Consider the following 22,399-nt stretch of genomic DNA (forward strand, 5'->3'; position numbering starts at 1 on the left):
TGCAGTCACTTCTACACTACTGCTCCCGCCAGCCTGTCAGCCAACACACGGGCTAAGGGACAGGGGGCACAGCAGAGGTTCCTCTGTTTCAGCAATCCACAGCTGCTGGACTGGTGCCTTGGGGCTGTAAGCAGCCAGTACAAATTCCATTGGCATGTCAGCCTTTTTAAACATGACCCACACAGGAGGCAGTGCAAAGTGCAGCACGGGCAATACACTTCCCCCAAGAAACCCTGGGCAGGAGGAAGTAGCAAAATAACCAGGTCCTACTGTTACAGCCTCTAGAGCTCGTGCAGGCAAAGAGAAACCAGTGGGTTATGCCCTTTTGTTGGCTTGTGTTACAAGGAAGGGAAAATACTTTTACTGTATTTGCTAGTGAAGTTACTTCCGAATGAGCAGTTACCGAAAGTGAGGCTACACAGAGGATGCTGGATTGTGAGCAGTTTTAAGCCAATTATTTTCATAGGGGGTTATAAGAGGCCTTGCTACAAGGGCATAGTTCTTTACCTTTCTGTCAAGGATCAGCTAGTCAGTCTCTCATCTCCCTTCATTTCAAGTTGCCAACAATTCCTCTATTTTCCCATTACATAAGAAAAACCTAAAAGAACAACAAATACCCTAGAAAGTGGTCGTTTTTTTTTAAAAAAAGGCAGATGCTGCCAGTAAACAAAAACAATGCAACATGTGAGGTGCTGGAGCCAGACTAGAAACATTCAACAAATATGTGTGCTGTGAAGTGTTACAAAGTGCTTATTTCCCCAAAACTGAATTAAGTCAGGCTACAGTTTGCTGCAGGGTATGAAATGTGCAGAACTTTTTACAATGGCCCTCCCACATCCACATCCCCCTCGTTTTTATAGCGCATCGCAGGCATCAGTCTCTCAATCCAGATCAATGAATGAAATCCCGAAGATGCTTCCAGTTCCATTCAGTGGCTTCTTCCTTTGGGGAGTTAAAGGCTAACACCAGTGCACATGGGGAATGTTCTGCAAGAATGATGCACGAGTGCACCCCTTCTGAAGGAAAATAATAGCTGAATGTGACCATACTAAAATGACTCCAATGTCAGATTTTTTTAAACTCACCCCTCTCACTCATCTTCACAGATGGAGGAATATATGAATAATAATATTGCAAGCTTGGGGAACACTTGAGAACATAATAAATAACAAAACTATACTTACAACTACTTCCGGTTTCTTTTAAAGACATCAGTGTAGCACTTTCTCTTGCTACGGAAGGAATTTCAAAACAGGTAACAATTATTCATTTCTCTTTCTTCTTGTAATCTGTTAAAGGAATCAAATATTTACATCTGCTAGAGTAATCCTGCAAAGCCTTGGAAAATAATGTTTTGAACTGCCTAAATGGAATGGTCTGTAGCCACTAGAAGGCAGTCATGTATAAGGGAAAAACTTCAAAAGCAAATTACTGTACCAGATGTCTCTGAACCAATTATGCATGGTGCTCAGAAATCTAATTTTATAGTCATGAGTTGTTAGGATCCTACCTTGTTTACTGTCATTTTAAATAATTGCTTTATGTAAACCAGGCGCTTTCATAGCCAGTCAGAAGAGAAAAGAACCCACATCTCTGTCTTGTATTAATGTTTTTCAGAAATACTGGTAACTTGTCAAAGAGTGTCAGCTTTTTAGCTGGGCACCTGTGCAGTATCTGATTTCAGGCAGAATCTCTGAGGTGCAATTGCTAAATCAGTAGACTAAGTGTAAACATCTGTTACCAGGTCTAACATGCTTATAAACATGAAAACATGTCCATAATTCCAAGGTAAAGCCCAAGGCGAAGAATGCTGTCTCGGGATAATAGTCTTCTGTTGATCAGCAAAGCTGAGGCATTTATGGAAAGTAAATGTGTTGCAGGCAAAAACCAAGTGGTGTATTTCTGAATCGAGAGCTATGAGCCCTGTAACAGTCTTTTATTACATCGACTCTATTTCTGTTCCATTGTATGAGTGACCCAAATGGTCACTGCGATGGTCAGTTTCTACGTACAGCTTAGGGATGTGCACATGCACCTTGAGGTGTGGGTCTTTGTGTTTGAGGGTAGGTGAACGTGATGCTTCAACAGTAGAGCAGTTTCACTGAGAATCTTTAGTGCAGCCCGGTTAAATGCTGGGCTGCCTGAGACCTGGACTACACTACAAAGTTGTGGCAGTCTAACTTTACATGTTTCATCTTAGTTTTGCATGCATCCACACCTAAATTTGTCTCCTCTCAATGTAGCAACCCTCTTACAGCGACACAATAACACCACCTCGCCGAACAATGCAGAACCACAGTCAACCTGCTTCCATCGAAATAGTGCCAGTGTAGACACTGCATTACCTGGGTCAGCCCTAACAGTCCTCCAGCAACTGTCCCACAATGCCCTGGCCCTGCAACAGGGGCCACTCCAGTCACAATTTTGAACTCCACTGCCCAGAGGTCACAGTCAGCAAAACCCACCCCCCCTCCCAATGCTTTAAAATCCCCACCATGTTTTGGAAATGCCTTTTCCTGGGTTTCCACCTTGGTGAGCATCCAGCCATGCTGGCTCCATGCATACAGTGAGCTCCACCTAGATGTGTTCCTGCCTGAAACAGGACAGAAGTCCTGCATCCCCTCAGCCTGTGGGAGACAAGGCTATACAAGCCCAGCTGCAGAGCAACCAGAGGACTATAGAGAACTGTGTGGCTTGCACAGGGGATGCTATGCCTGGAGCACAACAGAGATGAGCCTCAATGCTGGATGAAGCCAGGGAACATCGGGAGGCAGAGCAGAAGACAGGGAGGGCAATGACAAATCTGGGGCCACCCTGAATACCTGCCACTTCACAATGAACTGCATACCATACTTGGTGGGGACCCCAACCAACACCCTGAATGCAGGGATGCTGAGAGCCATTGAACCAAACCATAAATCCTACATATAATGGAAACCACTTCAAGCTCGGGGAGTGTGACAGCACCCCCATTTCCAGCTCCTATGCCTGAATGTGACCACAGACACTTGGTGAGGGCTGGGCGAGAAAACCCCTCCAGTGCACAGCGAGGAGGAGAGGATAAAGTAGGTGACACAAACAATGCGACGACCCTGCAGCACTTCAAAATTCTGCCAGAATTGAGCCAGTCCTGTCTGGTGAGAACAGCTGAGCCTGGGGAGGAAGCAGTAGGGAGCTCAGGTAGGTGTATTGAGGCACCAGTTCTTATCAGCATGTTTGTTTCCCTTTTCAGTGCCTTCCCCTTCCGCTGCCTGTGTGCGTGTTTCAAAATGGTTCCCATCTGATCATTCGGAGAACAAAGGTATTGACCTTTCATTTGTCGCTTTAGTTTTGAAAACAGCAGTACAAAGACAATTAAAATGAATACATTGGCAGGCATGTGTAGCTGCCACTTCAATGAAGTATACATGGTACGAAATGAATTAAAAAAAGCGTAGGGTAGATTGGTCTGAATTACGCAGATCAATACAGATCGTTGTCCTATGGTCTGTTTGAGCTAGAGGTGGCGGTCACTTTTGCTGTGTTGTTCTAGGCAGAGTGGGGGGATATCTCCCCAGGAGAAGAACAGCACTTTATTTATAAGAACAGGGATGTCCCTTTTATCCCCTTGAACAATCATGAAGACACTTTCATGGAGCTACTCTCAACCCTTTCTGAAATGTTCCTGGGAATGGGGGCCTGGTTTCTGCCCTCACAAGAGGAGACATTCCCATGCCATTCTCCAGTGTGAGTCACTGGCACCATTACAGTAAACAGGACAACAGCATATGGGCCCTGGTGGCTTTGGCACATCTGTAGCAGATGCTTTCTTTGGGCCTTTATCACCCTCTGGAGTGAGATAGCCAAAATCACCGCTGCCTGTGAAAATATTGGCAATATTCGGTGCATGGTCCCTATATGCATACACAGGGCAATCCAGCATTTAAACCTCCCTTGCAACAAGTCCCCACCCTTGCTATGGCATACTCACCATGACTTAAGCAGTAGAGCAGTGCTGTAATGAGCTTGTCATAACTATAAAGGGAAGGGTAACAGCCCTCCTGTGTACAATACTATAAAATCCCTCTTGGCCAAAGACACCAAAATCCTTTTAACTGTAAGGAGTTAAGAAGCTCAAGTAACCTGGCTGATACCTGACCCAAAGGACCAATAAGGGGACAAAATACTTTCAGATCTTGGTGGGGGGAAGTTTTTTGTTTGTGTGCTCTTTGTTTTGGAACGTTTTGTTGTTCGCTCTTGGGACTAAGAGGGACCAGACATCAATCCACATTCTCCAAATTTTTCTAAACCAGTCTCTCATATTTCAAACTTGTAAGTAACAGCCAGGCAAAGTGTGTCAGTTTTATCTTTGTTTTCTCAACTTGTAAATGTTCCTTTTGCTAAAGGGTTTACCTCTGTTTGCTGTAACTTTGAACAGCAAAGTTAGGCTAGAGGGGATTCCTCTGGGCTCTTTGAATCTGATTATCCTGTAAAGTTATTTTCCATCCTGATTTTACAGAGATGATTTTTACCTTTCTTCCTTTAATTAAAAGCCTTCTTTTTAAGAACCTGATTGATTTTTCCTTGTTTTAAGATCCAAGGAGGCTGGATCTGGACTCACCAGGAATTGGTGTGGGGCGGTGGGAAAGAGAGGGAATAGTTAATTTCTCCTTGTTTTAAGATCCAAGGGTTTGGATTGGGGGTTCACCAGGAACTTGGTGGAGAAGTCACTCAAGTCTACTCAGGGAAGGGTTATAGTACTTGGGAGGAAAATATTCTGAGGGGGAGGTAGACAGAATTTCCCAGATAACTCATAAATAATTTGGATGGTGGCAGCAAAACCGGATCTCAGCTGGTAGTTAAGCTTAGAGGTCCTCATGCAGGTCCCCACATCTGTACCCTAGAGTTCAGAGTGGGGAAGGAACCCTGACAGAGCTGCTCCAAAGCTAATCTGGCACTTTGAATTTTTTTTTTTTACTGAAGATCTTTATGGGAAAAATGTCAGGAAATGTTGAGACATTTTTCTGTTATACCTGTAAATCTAATGCTGTATCTGTCTCCTTTTATCAGCATCCTCAACTGAGGGGAGGTGGCCCTTCCATGCCTGATCAGGCCAAGAAAGAAGCGGACCTGGGAGCTCATCCTGCCCTCTGCAGTAACTAACCATGACCACAGGGTCTGAATGACCCAGACCAGGAACAGAGAGAGCAGATGCTGGCGGAGGGCATAGCGGCCAAGAGATTGCATCCAGAAAAGTGCACCAGCACATTATGGCTGTACTCAGGCAAGAAATGCAGATGTTGCAAAACATTACGGAGGTGAAACTAGGTTGGCCAAACATCTGTGGTTTACTTGGTCTTGCCTCAGTGCAGGGGGCTGGACTTGATGACTACTCAATGACATTTTCAGTCCTACATTTCTATGATTCTATTATTCTAAATACCCAATGACTCCTTACACAGCAACACTTTGATTCCATGGAAAACTCCATGGTCACTGCTCCTCATACCCCCTGCAGGTGGCAGCAAGGCCTGAACCCTTAACAGTGCACAGCAGCGGGGGAACAAGGAGAGCTATGATTACGTCTACGTTAACCTGTGTTAACTATAGGATCAGCCAGCAAGCCCAGTGCACTATTTGTTTTCACCATGAATGAAGGTCTTTAGTATGGTCAGTGATGTTTTCTCATGTACTTTTTACTTGTTTTTGTGATAAATATCAATTTTCAGCTTGTTTATTTGCCCTTCAGGTTTGTTCATTTGCACACAATAAAGTTTTAGTTTTTGAAAGACAGAGTATATTTATTTATTAGTTTGCAAAGCACCACCCCCTCATACACACAATTTCTAACAACCATCACTGCCCCTCCTCCAGATTTAATGTCTTTATACCCAGAATTAGACAAGTGCTCAAAAGCATCATGCAACACTACTGTGGCCAACTGTTAAAATGATCTTTTGAGGCCTCTATCAGCCAGATAGCTTCACAGTTGGCTCTTCTAATTGGCCTTGTGTCTGGCTGTTCAAAATCAGCAGGCAGCCGGTCCACCTCACCTTTCCCTCGGCACTTTGCTTCACAAATATTACATAAAACACAACATGCCGCAGTAATGCTAGGAATGTTTGTCTCACTGAGATGCAAGCTAGTCATGAGACACTGCCAGTGAGTTCAAAGTCTATCAAGTGCACATTCAACTGTCATCCTGCATCTGCTCAGCCGGTAGCTGAATCGTTCCTTGGTTCTGTTGAAGTGGCCAGCATACAGGTTCATGAGCCATAGGATCAAAGAGTGGGAGCAAGAGGCATTTCAACATCACCAGTGGTAATATGCTAGTCAGAGAAGGCAGGCCCTACTTGCAACTTTAGGGGAAGTCCTGTGTTTTAAAGATGCAAGAATCATGCACTTACCCTGACCAGGCCACATTAACAGCAGTGAAGCATTCATGATGAGCCACTAGCACTTGCATAACCATGGGAAAATCTCCCTTTTGGCTTACATGCTCTCTAGCAAGGTCTGGTGGTCAGGGTCAGCTCTACAGTTTTTGCCGCCCCAAGCAACGCACCGAATTGCCGCCACGGATGGCGGGGACAGTCCGTGTGCCGTTAGGGTAGCAGGCGCGTTTCCGCAGGGACGGCAATTCGGCGGCAGCTTCTATGCTTAGCTGAAGCCGCCGCGGACAACTAAACATAGAAGCTGCCGCCGAATTGCCGCCACCTCGGAAATGTGCATGCTGCCCTAAGGGCACAGGGACTGCCCTCTCTGTCCGCAGTGGCAATTTGGCTCGCTGCTTGGGGGCAAAACAACAGGGACTGCCGCCCCTTGCAGATTGCCACCTCAAGCACCAGCTTGGAATACTGGTGCCTGGAGTCGGCCCTGCTGGTGGTGCCAGAATAGGGCTATACCCCACCAGAGTGCAGGACCCCCCATTGCTTCAAACCCATCTCCTGTTTCCTGCACATTGCCAAGAGTTGCAGTCCTGTGCTGCAGGAAACATTTAATGGCCTTGCACACTTGGATGACAACAGCCTCCCACTGTGGATTTTCCAACTCCAAACGTGCCCATGTCCAATGCCCAATGGCAAGCCTGTGTTGCAAGCTTCCATAGCACAATCACCATTTGCTTTTCCAGTGTTGATGCAGCTTTCAGTCTGGTGCCCCAGGCTGGAGGGAGCTCGATACACAGAACCAGGAATACGGTCTTTTGCATCCGAAATTTCTGCAGCTACTGCTCTTCACACAACGCTATTCTACTACTCAGTGCTCATTTTTTTCTGGCCCATAAGTGCCTATCCACAGTGTGACATTGCTCAACCTAAGATTTGTATTCACCATCTACATCAGCCATTCCTCCTCCTTGCGTAGCTCATCTTCGTCACCACACCACCAGTAGTAATGGTAGTTGGTGACGTTCCACTAACACAGGAGAATCCTGCATCCTGTATTAGCGACTGACATGACAATTGCACGGTGCGGGGTGCATGTTCCTGTTCGAGAGATTGCAGAGACCTAAAAACAGTGCAAAGAACTGTGGGAATTTTAAAACAGACCTGAAAATTATGGGCTGGAATAAATATTATGGGATAAGAAAGTGAAACTGTAGGCACTTGACCCTAGTTCCCAGAAAGCCCTAGGCAAATTGCTGATAGCCTACAAAGCACTTCAAAAATGTCCCTGAAGGTATTGCCTTGGAGGCAGCCCAGGCACTGGGATATGTACCGTTTATGCACCGCTTCTTCAGTTGACACAACCACTTGTGCTCAGGGCGTGCAGGACTGACACAACAGCCAAGCCTGCATGCACTCCAGCGACATACAAAGGTCAGCGGCTGTAAGCTGACATAACTTCAGGCAGCCAAACTTTGGGGTTTAGGTACAGCTGGCGAGTCTGGCAGTGAGCAGGAGCGTGGCAGTGACAACCCTGTGAGCACACAAAGGAGCACCACAGAAACCAAGAGAAACTCCATGCTGGGGCTTATGCAGCATCAAGCCTAGCATGATCTTACTGGGGAACTAGCATGCTAAAGGTGTTGGGGTGCTACCTGTCCCATCTGAGCTACAGTGCCACTGGCTTTAGAAGCAGGGGTGTTCCCCATCCCTTAGTTTTACCAATTGCCTTGCCTGAAGGCAGGGCCGGCTCTAGCCATTTCACTGCCCCAAGCACGGCAGCACGCCGCGGGGGGCGCTCTGCCGCTCGCTGGTCCCGCGGCTCCGGTGGACCTCCCACAGGCGTCCCTGCCGAGGGTCCGCTGGTCCTGCGGCTCCAGTGGACCTTCTGCAGGCGTGCCTGAGGATGCTCCACCGGAGCCGCAGAACCAGTGGACCCTTCACAGGCATGCCTGCGGGAGGTCCACTGGAGCTGCCTGCCACCCTCCCGGCAACCGGCGGAGTGCCCCCTGCAGCATGCCACCCCAAGCATGCTGGGGCCTGGAGCCGGCCATGCCTGGAGGTTCCTCATAAGGAGCAGCAGCTAAGTAACACCTTGAAGACACAGGGAGTTTCAGTGGAATCCAGCTGGATAAAGGAGTAGACTGTACAAACCTTCCAAAGATCCCAAGCATGGGCATGTCTCCATTGTCTACGTAACAAGAAATGAAGAGGAAGAATTATCCTGGAGCATCCAGCAATCCCAACTATTCTGCCAGGCATAGGACAGACAAAAGACAGTCCCTGCCCAAAGAGCTTACTGTTGGCGTGCAAGACAAATAGTGAAATCAACCAAAAGAAGAGGTCTGGAGGATGGGGCAAAGGCAATACAAACACAGCCACTAGCTTTGTGCGCAGTTTGAAGGGTTAGGGTAGGTGGCTTGCTTGGATCTGCAGCAGCAGTCCTGGCTCAGAATTACACTCTCATAAAAACTCCATTTTTCCTTGGGCGAATGAAGGTTTCTTAAGGGAGGCATGTCTCTCTCCTCTGTCCCACCCTCCAAGGATGGAGACCCAGCTACTTTCAGTTCAAAAGTTCAACTATGTCCACACTTCCCAGAGTGCCTCTTGTTTCTCCTCTGGTGCCTTAGTTGTCTGTGGTTTCTCTCTACTCAGGTTTATACAGTCTGTTGGGGTATTTTTTTTTCAGGCTTCAGTTTGTCCTTTCGCCCGCCTTTCTCTGGATTCCAATTATGCTCACGGCCAGGCTGCTCTTTCCAGCTCTGCCTCAGCTTTGGCACCCTGCCATTCTCCATTGTATCTGGGGTTTATTTTCTTTCTTCTTCGACTCCTCTCCCAGCAGAGGCTTTAATTTTTCACTGTCATGTGCTTGGTAGCTGATTTATTCCTGGTCTCTTTGCTTTACATCATTAGACCCGCTGACAAGATCTTGTACTGCCTTTTGCTTTCATCAAATGCTTTCAAGTTTTTCCCTGTACATTTCCAGCTACGTTTCTGGCTCTGGTTTTGTTTCAGAGCTCATTCCTTCCTTCTCCACTTGCCTTCTGCGGCTTTGTTTTCAGCTGAGCCTCCTGTTATTAGAGGCCAATGTCCTTTCATGCTCCAGAGTCCCCAGTCTTTTTTATACTTCAACTTTTAAAAAAAGGCTCTTTCCAGGCTCTCAAATGCCAGGACAGGCACCAGGAGCTAGGGGCCTTGGAAGTCCTCCACTTTACACTGGAAGGTGCGTTTGGTATTAGCAGGCAAGTCGTTCAGCTGAGTTGGAACTGGAACAGCTTTGCTTAAAAGTGAAAAACCTATTTATGTGTGTCCAAAAGATGAAAACAGATTTTTTATTAAAAATAAAGGCCTCAGTTCTCTCAGCCAGCCAAGCTGGGCTTGGCACACACCCAGGAGGAGGGCAAAGTTGGCCTAAAGGCAATGGTGCTGGAACCTCAATGGCCACGTCCCTCACTTCTTAACATGGGTGTAATTGGGGGAGGGGCAGGGATAGGGGGAAGCATTTTCCCTCCCAAACTGCAAGCCTTGGGCAGGCATGGAGCCATGCCGGCAGGGGCAGTTTCCAGGAGAAGGGAATGCCACTGTGAAGCACAGCCCCCTGCTGGTGCTACTCCATGCCTGCCCAAGGCTTGCAGTTTGGGGGAGCAATGCTGTCCCCTGCCTCCCCCAAACTATGCCCATATTAAAAATGAGGCAGTTGCAGGGCCCCCTCCCCCCCGTTCTACAAAGTTTCCGGTGGCCTTGTCTTAAGCCCTCTTTGCATCTCCTCCTGATGCTATGATTCTGGGACAGTTACAGTGATCATGGACAGGGATTCCTCAGCCACACCTCTTTTTGCCTGACATTGCCCCTGCACCACCAATGAGAGCATTGCCATATCAACGCTACCACAGCTGAGGACCCGCCTGCACTGAGGGAATTCTCCGACGGCTGGTTAATCCAGAGTTAGTGCTGCATGGTGACCCAGCTGGCTTCATTTGTGACCTTACAGATGAACAGCTGCAGATATACCCCTAAAGCTGCTGCCAGAGGCAAGTGTTATGTAGTACTGGGGCCACTGAGCCTGCACCCAGGCTAGTTACCCGTTGATTTCAGGGAGTATATGCCAGAGTGCAGGACTGGGGCCAAGGTTTAGACTGCACTATACATAAAGGTTAGCAAATTACAGAGGGCCCTACAACCCCAGCTGAGGGAGGGGCTACATTGCCCCAGGAGCAGGGGCACAAGCATGTGCATGCTTCATCCTTGTGTCAGGGTGAAGTAATCTGTACCAGCTCTTTCTCCGGTGCAGCGTACGCCCGGGCATGGAAGACTGCTTTAGGGCGCACGGAAGACGGGGGTGCAATAGGCCCTGAGACCTCTGGCAGAACAGCAGCTCTAGCCAGAAAACAGGACAGGGGCCCAGCTAGCCCCTGCTGCCTGCCAGGCACTGACGCTGACCCCACCCCTCTCTGCGGGGAGCGTAGAGCAGCTGGCCCAGAATGCTCCTGCCCATTACACAGGGGCCCAGCAGCCCACTGCTCTGCTAAGCCACCGCCGCCTCTAGCCACCTCCAACTGGAACAGGTGCTGCTGCCACCTCCTGCCACAGTCTCTTCCATTCCCCTGCACTGCAGAAGGTGAGTCCCGCTGGTTGGTGTCAGTCACCTGGCAAATGACCTCTGCCACTGCCTCCCCATCCCCAGCCTCCCTCCCTTGGTTGTTTGAGTGCTGTCCTCTGCCTCTTGCTCGTTCCCTGGCTCTCCCTCTGCATGCTAGCAGTGCTCACCCTGCTCATCCTCAGCCAGGCTTTGCAATCCCAAGGGGAATGGAGACCTTGCCTAATCGGGGTTGGCTGTTGACTTTGGAAAGGCAGAGACGTGTGTGTCTCAATTCCCACCTCCCCTTCTGCCCTGGTTAAACCCTGTTGCAAACATTTGAGTTTTTCCTTTTCAAGCCCGAGGAGGAAAATCTCTCACGGTGCCTGCCCTGGCTGCTGTGCATCATGGCAAGTCACTGAGTGTGAAAGGGAAAGGAAAGGGACTGCCACCCTGTCCCTCCTCCAGTTCTCACGGATCACTTGTTGCCAAGCCCCAGGGACTGTATTCGCTTCCCTCTCGTTCGCCAGGTATGGATATGTACTTTGTATCATCACGTGATGAATACACCATTTGATATGTAGGTTTGGCAGAATTAACGTTTTTTAATATAATTTTGTCAAATAATGTCTGTGTATTGGCAACACACCATACCATGTCACTCTTACTTTTCCACTGCTGCTGGTAGCAATGCTCTCTTCAGGGCTGGGTGCCCGGCTAGCAACTGTCCCTGTCCAGCTGCCCAACCTGGGCTTAAATTTGTGCCATGGCTTGCCAGGGCTGTGCCACAGCACCTCTTTCATTACAAATTAAGCCCTGCCCCCAGTTCCCCTCTCTCTGAAATGGGTTGGGCTTTTTTTTTTCTTTTTTTTTTGAAAGACAGAGCTGGGTTTTTTTCTCCTCATGACACTGGACATGAGATGCAGGATGATGATGGCACAGGCTCAGGTGGGAGGGAGGATATGAGGGCAGGGACAGGAGCAGAGGGGAAGAAGACAGGTAGGGAGGGGACAGGAGCTTCAGTGCTGCCTCTGATCTCATCTTCAATTTGTTGCATGTAAATGATTTGGAGATTTCACACATATCATTGATTTCAACCAGAAGTGAGTTTGTAGCTGCCTTGCCGGAATCACTTAGGAGGGTGATACCATGCCCTTTAAAATGCTAATTACTATCACTAGACTTGGTTCAAAAATGTGTGCTCGAATGTTGGAAATATTGATTTCCTGCAACCAAAGTCTCATTTTAGGAATGCTGCCTCTGAAAGGTTTGATAGAGACAGTCTATTTGGCTCAACCTCACTATGGAAAATGTAACACGCTAATATAATGATTGCCCTGATGATCAGAACTTCATAGGGATACATGGATACTCATGAAAAAATAAAATCAGGATTTTTTTTTCCGCTGTATACTCACGCTTATTTCACAAATGTCATAAAAAATAATCGTCACCTAAAGTACTCTAGGTGCTGGTTAACAGCGGTTATAGAACGAGCAAGCAAAATGGCGGGAACAGGCACAGACAGTCAAAAAGATATGTAAACAAATAGCAGGTCACTGCCATAAAGTTATAATGAAGAGTACAAGAGACAGTCATAATTTGGCATTGAATATTTATTCTGATAAACCTTTTTGTATTCCAAGCTACTACATATTAATTCTGTTGTAAGCAAAAACTTTTGGAATGAATCTTCCAAAAGCTTCTGTCAGCATAAACTAGACAGTCAATGCATTGCCACATTCTGTGGACATAACTTTCAAGTGCAAAGCAGATTATCTGAAAAGACATATTTCCAACCTCCTTAACAGCTTGGACAATGCTAAAATCCAGTAACAGGTCTTCAAATCTCTGCAAATTTAGGTCTCATAGTGCCTTTGTAATAAATAAATAGAAAATATATCTTTTTCATTGTGAAGTCTATAGGAAAATGTACAAAACACTATACATCTAATTCCGAAAAAGGACCAGCTATTTCGGCAACAGGTAAAACAAGCATTTGAACTGACACACTCCCACACCAAAATTGCCCTAATGATGACAACTGTATATGTAGGCTAATGTAAAAATATTTGCAGCAATAAAACCTTACAGACAGGATATTTACAGTTTGTGAATGGGACAGTTTAAAGAATGCACAAGCTGCAAGGAGTCAGTCAATTCACTATTAGCAGAGGAACACACATACAATCTCTAGAATCCACAAATATTTAAAAAATGATATATCAGAACTACTGGTTGGTGATATTAGGCCAAATTCTGCTGCCAGTTCCATGCACTTAACTCCCATTGAGTCAATGGGAGCGGCTTGCATTTCGGGGACGAATCTGGTCCATTATGCTGAGCCATGTTCTCTGTCTAAGGCTTAACAAGTTGCAGTGATCCTATCCTAAATATTTACACAGCAAGATCCATCCCCTTCCTCCTAAATGGGCCCACGTGACTATCGTTGCATGACAGAACAAAATAGACTTTTTTTTTTTTCCTGGATAAGATGTGATTTAAAAAACAAGTATATTTCCTAGTGCCAAGTCTTATGATTTCACCCTGAGAATTCCAAAAATTGTGAAAATTAGAAGCTACACTTCAGTACAAATGCAACTTGCCTCCTTGTATTAGTTAAACAAAGAACTAGACTCCTGCTCCATTGGGTTTGATTGTACTGAGTCGTTAGGTGCTCAGCTACTACAATATAAAAATGTGGTTGTCTAGAATACCAAAGGGCAAAAACAGGATGTTTTTGAAAAACCAAATCCAAACCCAGAGGGGTTTTGATCCTGGTTCCTCTCCTAAAATCTTCAGAATAAAAAAATTCTGATCTTGGTCCATTTCTAGTCTTTTTCATTCATTATATTGTACATATAATCTGCTAATACAGAGCAATAGATGCCATTGTACCTACAGTACAGCCTCGATTATGGGACTATTGTGGAGGACACTGAATGCATTCAGATAGCCAGGGATCTGAATAATCAAGGATTTTTTAATGTAATGTAATTACTAGACTAGCTTGTTTTGGCTAACAGGGAGTTTCAGATAAATGAGATTTGTATAATCGAGGTTGAACTGTAAGTGAGACTAATCTTTTTTAAGGAATAGTTGTGATCTGGGGATGGAAAGAACCCAAATCATCATAAGACATTGGGAGAGAAATTTATATTTTTTGAGAGCTATGCCCTTTCACACTGCATCTAGTGGAATTGGCCCAAATGGCACGAATGGTTTAGAGCAGATATGCCTTTGCTTGCATGAGGAATCCTTCATTAATAGACAGTAAAGAAGCCAGGGAAAAGGGAAATAACCCTGGGTCCTTTTAAAAAAATGCACCACTCTTGAAATTCCACTAAGGGAAACAATATAGAAAAACAGTATAGAAAAAAGCAATTCCAGTTTTAAAACCCAGGAAGGGCTGGAGGGGCACATAACTACATTAGAGCCTGAATACCGCTTATAACTGACTCACACAGCAACCTGGCCCAAAAACAAACAATGCCAGAAAGGTCTTTTGGAATTCAAAACCTGCACAGTGACACCATGTGGAATGACACACGGATTCATGGCTGCTTCATTCCAGTCCAGAGCTGACATTTCAGATACAGTGAAAAAAAAAGACACTCAGAAAAAAGTCCTATTTAAAAAGACAAACCAACAATGGATTTTTTGAGGGTAGTGGAGGAGAGGGAAACACAGCTGCTCTGGCATATAGACAATTTGCCTACTTCAAGAAGCCATCTTTTTTTTTTGGAAGTTACCTGAACAGAAGCCACTTGAGACACCTGCATGACATCTTTGGGAAACACACAGCATTGCATCATGTACATTTTTGAACAATATACAGTGGTTTTATAAGTTTAAGATAAATTTCCCAGCTTAATGAAGTGTGCTGGCAAGCAGTTCTGGTTTACATTCAACTTTGCTCATCATCCATTTTTTTAAACTTAGAACATTATGTTTTGAAGGAAAGGGGGCAGAAAATACACAAGATTACATTATTTGAGGAGGAGATGTGTCTTCTGGGATCAACTTTTCCTCTTCAGCCCTTCCATGTGACCTCAAAGCCCCCTACATCTTAGTGATTCACCCTCCAGCAAAGATCTAGCTATTTCTGGAGCCAATTAACATACTCACTGCCCTGGCCAGAAGAGACTACAGGCAAGTAATGCACAACACATTGGGTCTGATCCTGTCCCCCTTGATTGCAGTGGAAGTACAATTTAATCCTCACCCTTGATTAGGGATGGAGTAAGATGACTCCCCAGCATTCCCTGCCTGGGGGTGACAGACCCAAGTGTGGATCCTCTTGGTAGCATGTCATGTAGGCACAGTCCACTGGGCTGGCTCTGACGATTTATATTTGAAGGAATGTGTGAGAAAGTCTGAGTAAGTGTGAAGTGCTTGGTTGTCAGGTCTTTTCCACCAGTCTGTGGCTGCTTGCCTGGGAAAAACACAGAATCATGACAACAGCTATTTAAAAATATGACCATGGGAATACCACTTGTTGGTTATGGCATTAAGCAGAAATAGCAGGTTCCATTATGATCATATTTGGTTTGCACATTTGTGACCCTAACAGCACCCCAACGCCAGAGGGTAAGGGGTGCCCTGGTTTCTAGCAGTGAGCCTCCCTTGGCCTAACCAGCTCTGTGTACCCCAATTTACTGTATCTAAAAGGTGCCATATAAGAGATCATAGGCAAACTGATAACAAGTTGGTCATTAATATTATTGCTGGTGCATGTACGAAAACTTATAAATGTGCACTGGAAATATGTTCTTAAAAATTTGTTTGGCAGGTAGGGCATAAGACACCCTGCTCTTGACAAAGGAACATGGTCCCACCTGCACAAATGTGTCTCTGATGTCAATTGAGCCAAGAGAGATAATGAAAGTACATTTACATAAAAGGTAAACAAAGCCATCAAACTAGCGAGTTGGGGAGACAGCCACTATCACGATGGGAAGAGGAGACTGCAAAAATGAACAAGGGGTCAGATCCTGGGTGGACCCAGTAAGCTGAGCCCCTCAGCAGGCTTCCTGACTTTGAAAACAAAGATAAAACTTTGAGGATATAAGCAGAGAGAAAAAGCTGTTTTGGCATCCTTCATCTGAAGAGATAAAGAAACGAAATGATTTGAGCTCTGTGTTGGTTCAGGGTTAAGAACTGGCCAGCCACGCTGGAAGAACAAGTGTGGTGAGAAAACTACTTTGAACAAGAGACTCTAGTTTAAGTTAGGTTTTAGTCCTAGAAGTGTATTTTTACTTTTGTTTGTTTGTATGTAGCCATTTTGGTCCCAGTTCTGTCTACTTGGTATCACTTCCTTGTTAATAAACTTAATCTTGTTTTAGTACACCACCATCTCAGTGCAGTGTTCCAAACTGAAGAGTGAAATCCTCAGCCAAACTAACAGGCTGGTGCTGCGTACTTTCTCACCGAAGGAGCAACGAACTTGATAAGGTTTGGTGAATGCTACAGAGAGAGGGGCTGAGCACCACAGGGGAGACTGTTTTGGGTAGACTCCGGACAGAAGAGGCTGTTGGTGTCATCCTGCAAGGAGTAATCAAACAGGTGGAAGCCAGAGTGAGATCACTGAGCTGGCTGCTGGTGTCAGAGTTCTGAGCCATAGCTGCATAATATGGAAGCATCCAGGGCAAGTGGTGACACAACCCCTTATTGGTCTGGGTGAACCCAAAGCATCACAATGTATTAAATGACTCTTATATCATTTCTCTTCCCACTATGTACCATCCGCTGAAATGTGATAACTCCCCAGTGGTTCAGCATGTACAGTTTAGTCTCAGGATTCTGCAGCAGTTTGACAGAATAGTGCAGAAGCTTTCAAATAAATTCTCATTGTTTGACCATGCTTTGCAGCTTTTAGATACTGACTATAATTTATGATTTCTGATCCAAATTTTCAGCCAGCCTCTGAATTTGCATTCCCAGTTTTGTGCGAGTAGCTGATTGCACTCTCAAAAACAGCAGAGAGTGGATGCAATCAGACCCATGGGAAAATTCTGAGTCTTGTATGAGAATTAGATTTGACATTCATACCTGAGAGGCTCACAAGGGATGTAGAGGCAGAACATGACCAGGCCATGTAAAAGGCACTGACACCCCCCTCCCCACTATTTGAAAACAGTTTTGCCCCAGATATTAGCTTAGAAAATAAAGGTAAATCTGGTTTCAGCAAGCAGATCAATAGGCAGGATCAAGCAAGATGTGCAGCACAAGGAATGCTGTTTGTCACATGTGGCCATCTACCCACTTGCAGTAACGCTTTCTTCATGTACAGCAACAAAGAAATGCTACATCTCTGGAGTGCTGTGGCACAGTGCCTGTTGTGAGCAGAGTCAGTAGTCCTTTTCTATTGGGGCAGTGCTAACAGCAGGAAGGCAAAAGCACGGTGTCCTCACAATTTCATTTTCTTCACCACAGGGATTGGCACAACTTGATAGATTTTAGCTGCATCCTCCTCAGTGATCAGTTTCACCCAGACTGGTCGAAAGCTGCCTTTGAATCCGACAAAAGCCATTTTATCTGAAAACCAACAGCAATAAATTGGTATTGCAGCTGACTGCAAACAAGTGGAAGCACTTTCATGGATTCCAAGGTCAGAGGAAACCACTGAGATCATTTAGCCTGGCCTCCTGTATCACACAGGCCATAGAACACCCCCCAAATAATTCTTACAGCAGATTTTTTAGAAAAACATCCAACCTTGATTTTAAAAATGTCAGTGACGGAGAATCCACTATGACCCTTGATAAACTGTTCCAATGGTTAATTACCCTAATTAAATGTATGCCTTTGCATTTGTCTAGTTTCAACTTGCAGCTATTGGATCGTGTTATACCTTTCTCCGCTAGAATGAAGAGCCCATTATTAAATATTTTTTCCTCATGTAGATACTTCTAGCCTGTAACCAAGTCACATCTTAAACTTCTCTTTGACATCATGCCACTCACACACATGCAAACTTCGTGGAGCTAATCACTATGCACTCTACCTGTGTTAAAGAGGGTGCGCTCTGGTTATAAAATTTTCTGTTGTACGTGTTAGATGTTTGTAAGGTCATACTCTGCTGTGTGTCATGTGAGCTATTATCAATTAATGAATGCAGAGAGGAACAACCACAATGTTGAAAGGTCCTGTTTTTGACATTTTCCAAATAAAACGGTTCAACATTTAGTTTTGAAACAATCCTTTGTTTCACATTTTGTATGAAATTATGTATCATAATCTAATACCCACTTTGAAAGTAAGAATCAAAATGAATGGCCCAAAATATCATTTTTCAGAATTGCTCTTTGCAGAGAATTTTGAAATTTTTATCTTTTATTCCTATTTTGAACAAAGGGAAATTTGGAAATCTTGAAATTCTTTGCAAAACAAAACTTCTGTCCTCCACACAGCTCTGCTCACAATGACTTGTTTTAGCCAAACAACATGGTAAATTTGGTTATTGATAAACAGGAACCTCACAATTAGGTCCAAACCAACTGGACACTTCTAACTTTGCCTCTGACTCTAGGTGCACTCTGATCTTTCTGAAGCACCTTGTATGTAATGGTGCCGGCTGGAGACTTCATTTTCAATTCTTAATGGTTCCTTTATCTCACAGAAAATACCTGCTAAAGTTACACAGTAGCTTCCCATGGCAAACTCTCTGGGGCTGGTGTGCGTCTTGATGCAATGTAAATATGTGCAATTCCAGAGCAGATATCGACCAACAATTTCTCAATGACAATATCATACAGTCAGTTACAGACACATTGGATGCTGGGGCTAGGTGTGGTAGTTTGAATACATGATTTATCTCTGAACCAATGGCCATCTTAAAAGAAATCATTAGTGAAATCAGAGAACTAGAGAAGTTAGAGATGGAAAAGAGGTACCAGAGCTGTCTCCCCTGAAGTAAGTTCTCTACCTTCTCTAAAACTATGTCATTACTTTTGGGAACAGCATTTAGCAATCGTCATTGCTGTGACAGTGTGCAGAGACGTACTGCTTTATAGAGGATGCACTTTCAAGAGGGAACTCAAAGCAATTCTGTGTTAATCATAGCACTGTAGACAGAGAATATTGTTAAGTAGAGATGGAAGATTTAGGCATATGAAAGCAAAGCAGGATTAAATAAGCCTCGGTTTAAAATAGCTGTTTAGTTGTGCTGCTACTTGGCACTCTGTTTAACAGTCTGGATGTTTAGGAGACGCCTGGACACACTCAGAATGGTCTTTAATTTGGTATTTTCACTCCCCACCACTTGGAAGGGTGCTATCTGGGCACTTCTTCCACGAAGGGTACCAAAATGCACTGCCTTCTCTACAGCTGGTGTGATGCCATCTTAGCATCCATTCAGCACCAGGATGTTGTAAGTGTGGCTTCTCCTTATGCCTTGTTCCCCAACGACAGACATCACACTGAGCCTGATGACAGGAATCCTGAGGTCTTTCCCAAACAGTCCTCAAGGATGGAGGTCTGCATCTCTCTCACCGACACGAGTCCAGTTGAGAAGCACAGTGCCCACTTATTTGTGCAAGGTCAGTTAAATAAATAATTGGAGAAATACCTATCTCCTAGAACTGGAAGGGACCTTGAAAGGTCATTGAGTCCAGCCCTCTGCCTTCACTAGCAGGACCAAGTACTGATTTCTACCCCAAGATCCCTAAGTGGCCCCCTCAAGGATTGAGCTTACAACCCTGGGTTTAGCAGGCCAATGCTCAAACCACTGAGCTATCCCTCCTCCAGTTTACTAGCAGCAGTTGATATATTAAAGGTTTTTACTTGTTAGGTTAAATACAAACTTTTGATTTGTTATGTTTTTAAAATTCCTTACCTTTTAACTTAAAACCCTTCTCAACTCCAAGTTTTTCCAGTACTTTAGTCCAGGGTCCTTTTGAAATGAATCTGCCTTTGGATGCCATCACCACTATAGAACTAAAGAAAACAAAGCCATTTATAAACAAACGAGCAATAGTTAAACTTTTGTCACTTCTCTGATTTAAGCATTTGTGTCTGCCATCAGTGTGACCCTGGGACACCAGCGAACTAGATGTTCTCCAATGACTTAACCACATATTCACTTTTCCATATATGCAAAATCCATTAGAAAGCACATTTAATTTGCTCATTTTACATAGAGTTTCTAGAGCAGTTTAAATGTTCAAAATCAGCATTTCCATCGCATGCCACTCTGAGTGGAATGTTCTTCATCTGGGATGCACTAAGCAGTTCTCATTTAACTCTTTGTTTTCATATCAGCAATGGACTAAATCTCAAATAAATTCATCTCCCTAGAATCTGTGCAGAGGGTCAATTTTCCTATTTTTTGAGTGCATGTTTGATATAAATGTGCATTATTAGTATCCTTATAAATAGCATGAGTCTTCCAAAAGGTCCTCAGGTGCTTTATAAACTCAGACTGAAGTACAAATGATGTACAGTTCAGGAATCAGATTACTTTACCCATCACAAATCTGCAGCAATCTCTGGGGTAAAACTCAGCAGCCATTTAAGCAACACTATAAAACAGGTTAGGGCAGAAGGTGAAGAAAAATCTCGTATCAAATTGAACCTGGAAGGGGCATTCTGTAGATAGAACCATCCAAGCTGAAGTATAGGCACGTTAATGACATTAGCACCCCTATTCTTCTGCAAGGCACCAAGACCTCTCCAGTGACTGTACCAAGAAATCCTGACCCTATTGAAGAAAGTGAGAGTTTTGCCACTGACTTCGATGAGGCCCAGATGGGCTCTGGTCCTTGCAGTCAAGTATGCACCTTTTCATTAAAGAAGTGTTGCAGGGTGATAGAATAAAATAAATTAAACTAGTCAAACATTTTGTCAATCTTGCAAGCTCTCCGGGTGAGGTGTCCCAGTAATGTGAATGGGTGCTCTGCAGGTAGAAAGCCTTGATGGAACAGCCCAATTGTGTTACAGTAGTACAAACTGTCACTATAATTAGCCATCCAAGAGTTCCTTGTTTTCCAGACATTATGACACAGAACACAAGTGCTGTGCTGCTGAATGGACAAGCTACATCTTAACAAAACAATTCCATTAAAATCCATTGTAATGGGATAATGGCAATATAGCAATTACAAGGAAAAACCAGGAACAAAAGGGTTAATAGTTCCTAAGGCCTGATCTCCACCTAAAACTTGGAAAATTCACACTCCTGAGAGATGTAGTTAAGCCAACCTAAGCCCCAGTATAGACACTACTAGGTCGATGGAAGAATTCTTCCATCAACTTAGCTACCACCTCTCAAGCAGGTGGATTAGTTACAGCAATGTAAAAACCTCTTCCATCACTGTAGAAAGTGTCTACACTACGGTGCATCATACCTGTGCCATTGTAGTGTAGACAAACCTTTAGTCTGTTTTTAGCTTAAACCTCAGCTGTTATGTTTAATACTTGCACTGTTATAAAACTAATCGGGTTAACAGCATGTATTTCATTATATTCTTGGTCTGATATTAGTTTTTTTTTCTTTCACTTTACTAAAAAAATCATTTATTTCAGCTAAGTCTTTCTGTCTTGGAGCTTTAAAAAAATAGCTTCGACTTGTTCCAGCTATTTGCTTTGGGAAACTCATCACAAAAGTATGAACATACACAAAATATGACAACTTGGCCTGCAGTAAATTCCTAGAGTGAACTAATAGGCTCTGTCATTCCAGGGGAAAAAAAGCTAGTAAAAATGTATAGTTCAAACAGATTCATCACAGCAGACCCCATTTTTCTTTCCTGGATAAATGGTACGTTTAACAGCTATAGCTAAAATGTCTGGCTATATCCCATTTCCAGAAAGCAGGCAGGAGAATGGAGGAAAGGGCTAAGAGAACATTTCAGAAGAGCAGGAGAACAATCCAAGGTTACTACCCTACTAAATACATATTGCAAAATTAGGATCTGTGAGGTGTTAACTGTTCTTCACATCTATTGATTTCAATGGGAGTTGAGGACTCAGCAGGTCACAGAATATCAGGGTTGGAAGGGACCTCAGGAGATCATCTAGTCCAACCCCTTGCTCAAAGCAGGGCCAATCCCCAAATCACTCCCTCAAGGATTGAATTCACAAGCCTGGGTTTAGCAGGCCAAAGCTCAAACCACTGAGCTAAGTCCAAAGATCACACACACACATGCACACACGTGCACACACACACCTGCTTTAATTTACTCCTTGGGGAATTCTGCACCACTGTGCGTGCACAAAACTAATGTCTCTTGCTGATATCTTTGCTTCCCCACAGAAAAATGGCTTTCTGACAGGGAAGCAAAGGGAAGCTGCAAAAACAGTCATGCACAACTCACTAGCAAAGCAGGTACAACATTCCAGGCACCCAGCGCAGCTGGCAGAAAGGTAAATCACTGTGGGGCTGGAAACACTCCAACCAGTGGCTCCTACCCTGAGCCGGGAGTCAGCTGCTAGTCCTGGCGGGGCTGGAGGCAGGAGAGGT

The 22,399-nt window shown here is 44.6% G+C and overlaps 1 protein-coding gene across 2 annotated transcripts in view; it reads right to left on the reverse strand.

Moving 5' to 3' along the window:
• Nucleotides 1–13,938: 13,938 nt before the first annotated feature.
• Nucleotides 13,939–22,399, reverse strand: part of CEMIP (cell migration inducing hyaluronidase 1) — a 141,185-nt gene continuing 132,724 nt past the window's right edge. For both annotated transcript variants that reach the window (XM_050967800.1, XM_050967798.1), the window contains exons 28-29: nucleotides 19,775–19,875; nucleotides 13,939–17,475 (exon numbers count right to left, since the gene is read on the reverse strand). In XM_050967800.1, the coding sequence (XP_050823757.1) occupies nucleotides 17,348–17,475; nucleotides 19,775–19,875 (229 nt within the window). In that variant the 3' untranslated portion in view covers nucleotides 13,939–17,347. The remainder of the gene's footprint in view (nucleotides 17,476–19,774; nucleotides 19,876–22,399) is intronic.

The sequence above is a fragment of the Gopherus flavomarginatus genome, chromosome 9, assembly GCF_025201925.1.
Source record: "Gopherus flavomarginatus isolate rGopFla2 chromosome 9, rGopFla2.mat.asm, whole genome shotgun sequence".
Lineage (NCBI taxonomy): Eukaryota > Metazoa > Chordata > Testudines > Testudinidae > Gopherus > Gopherus flavomarginatus.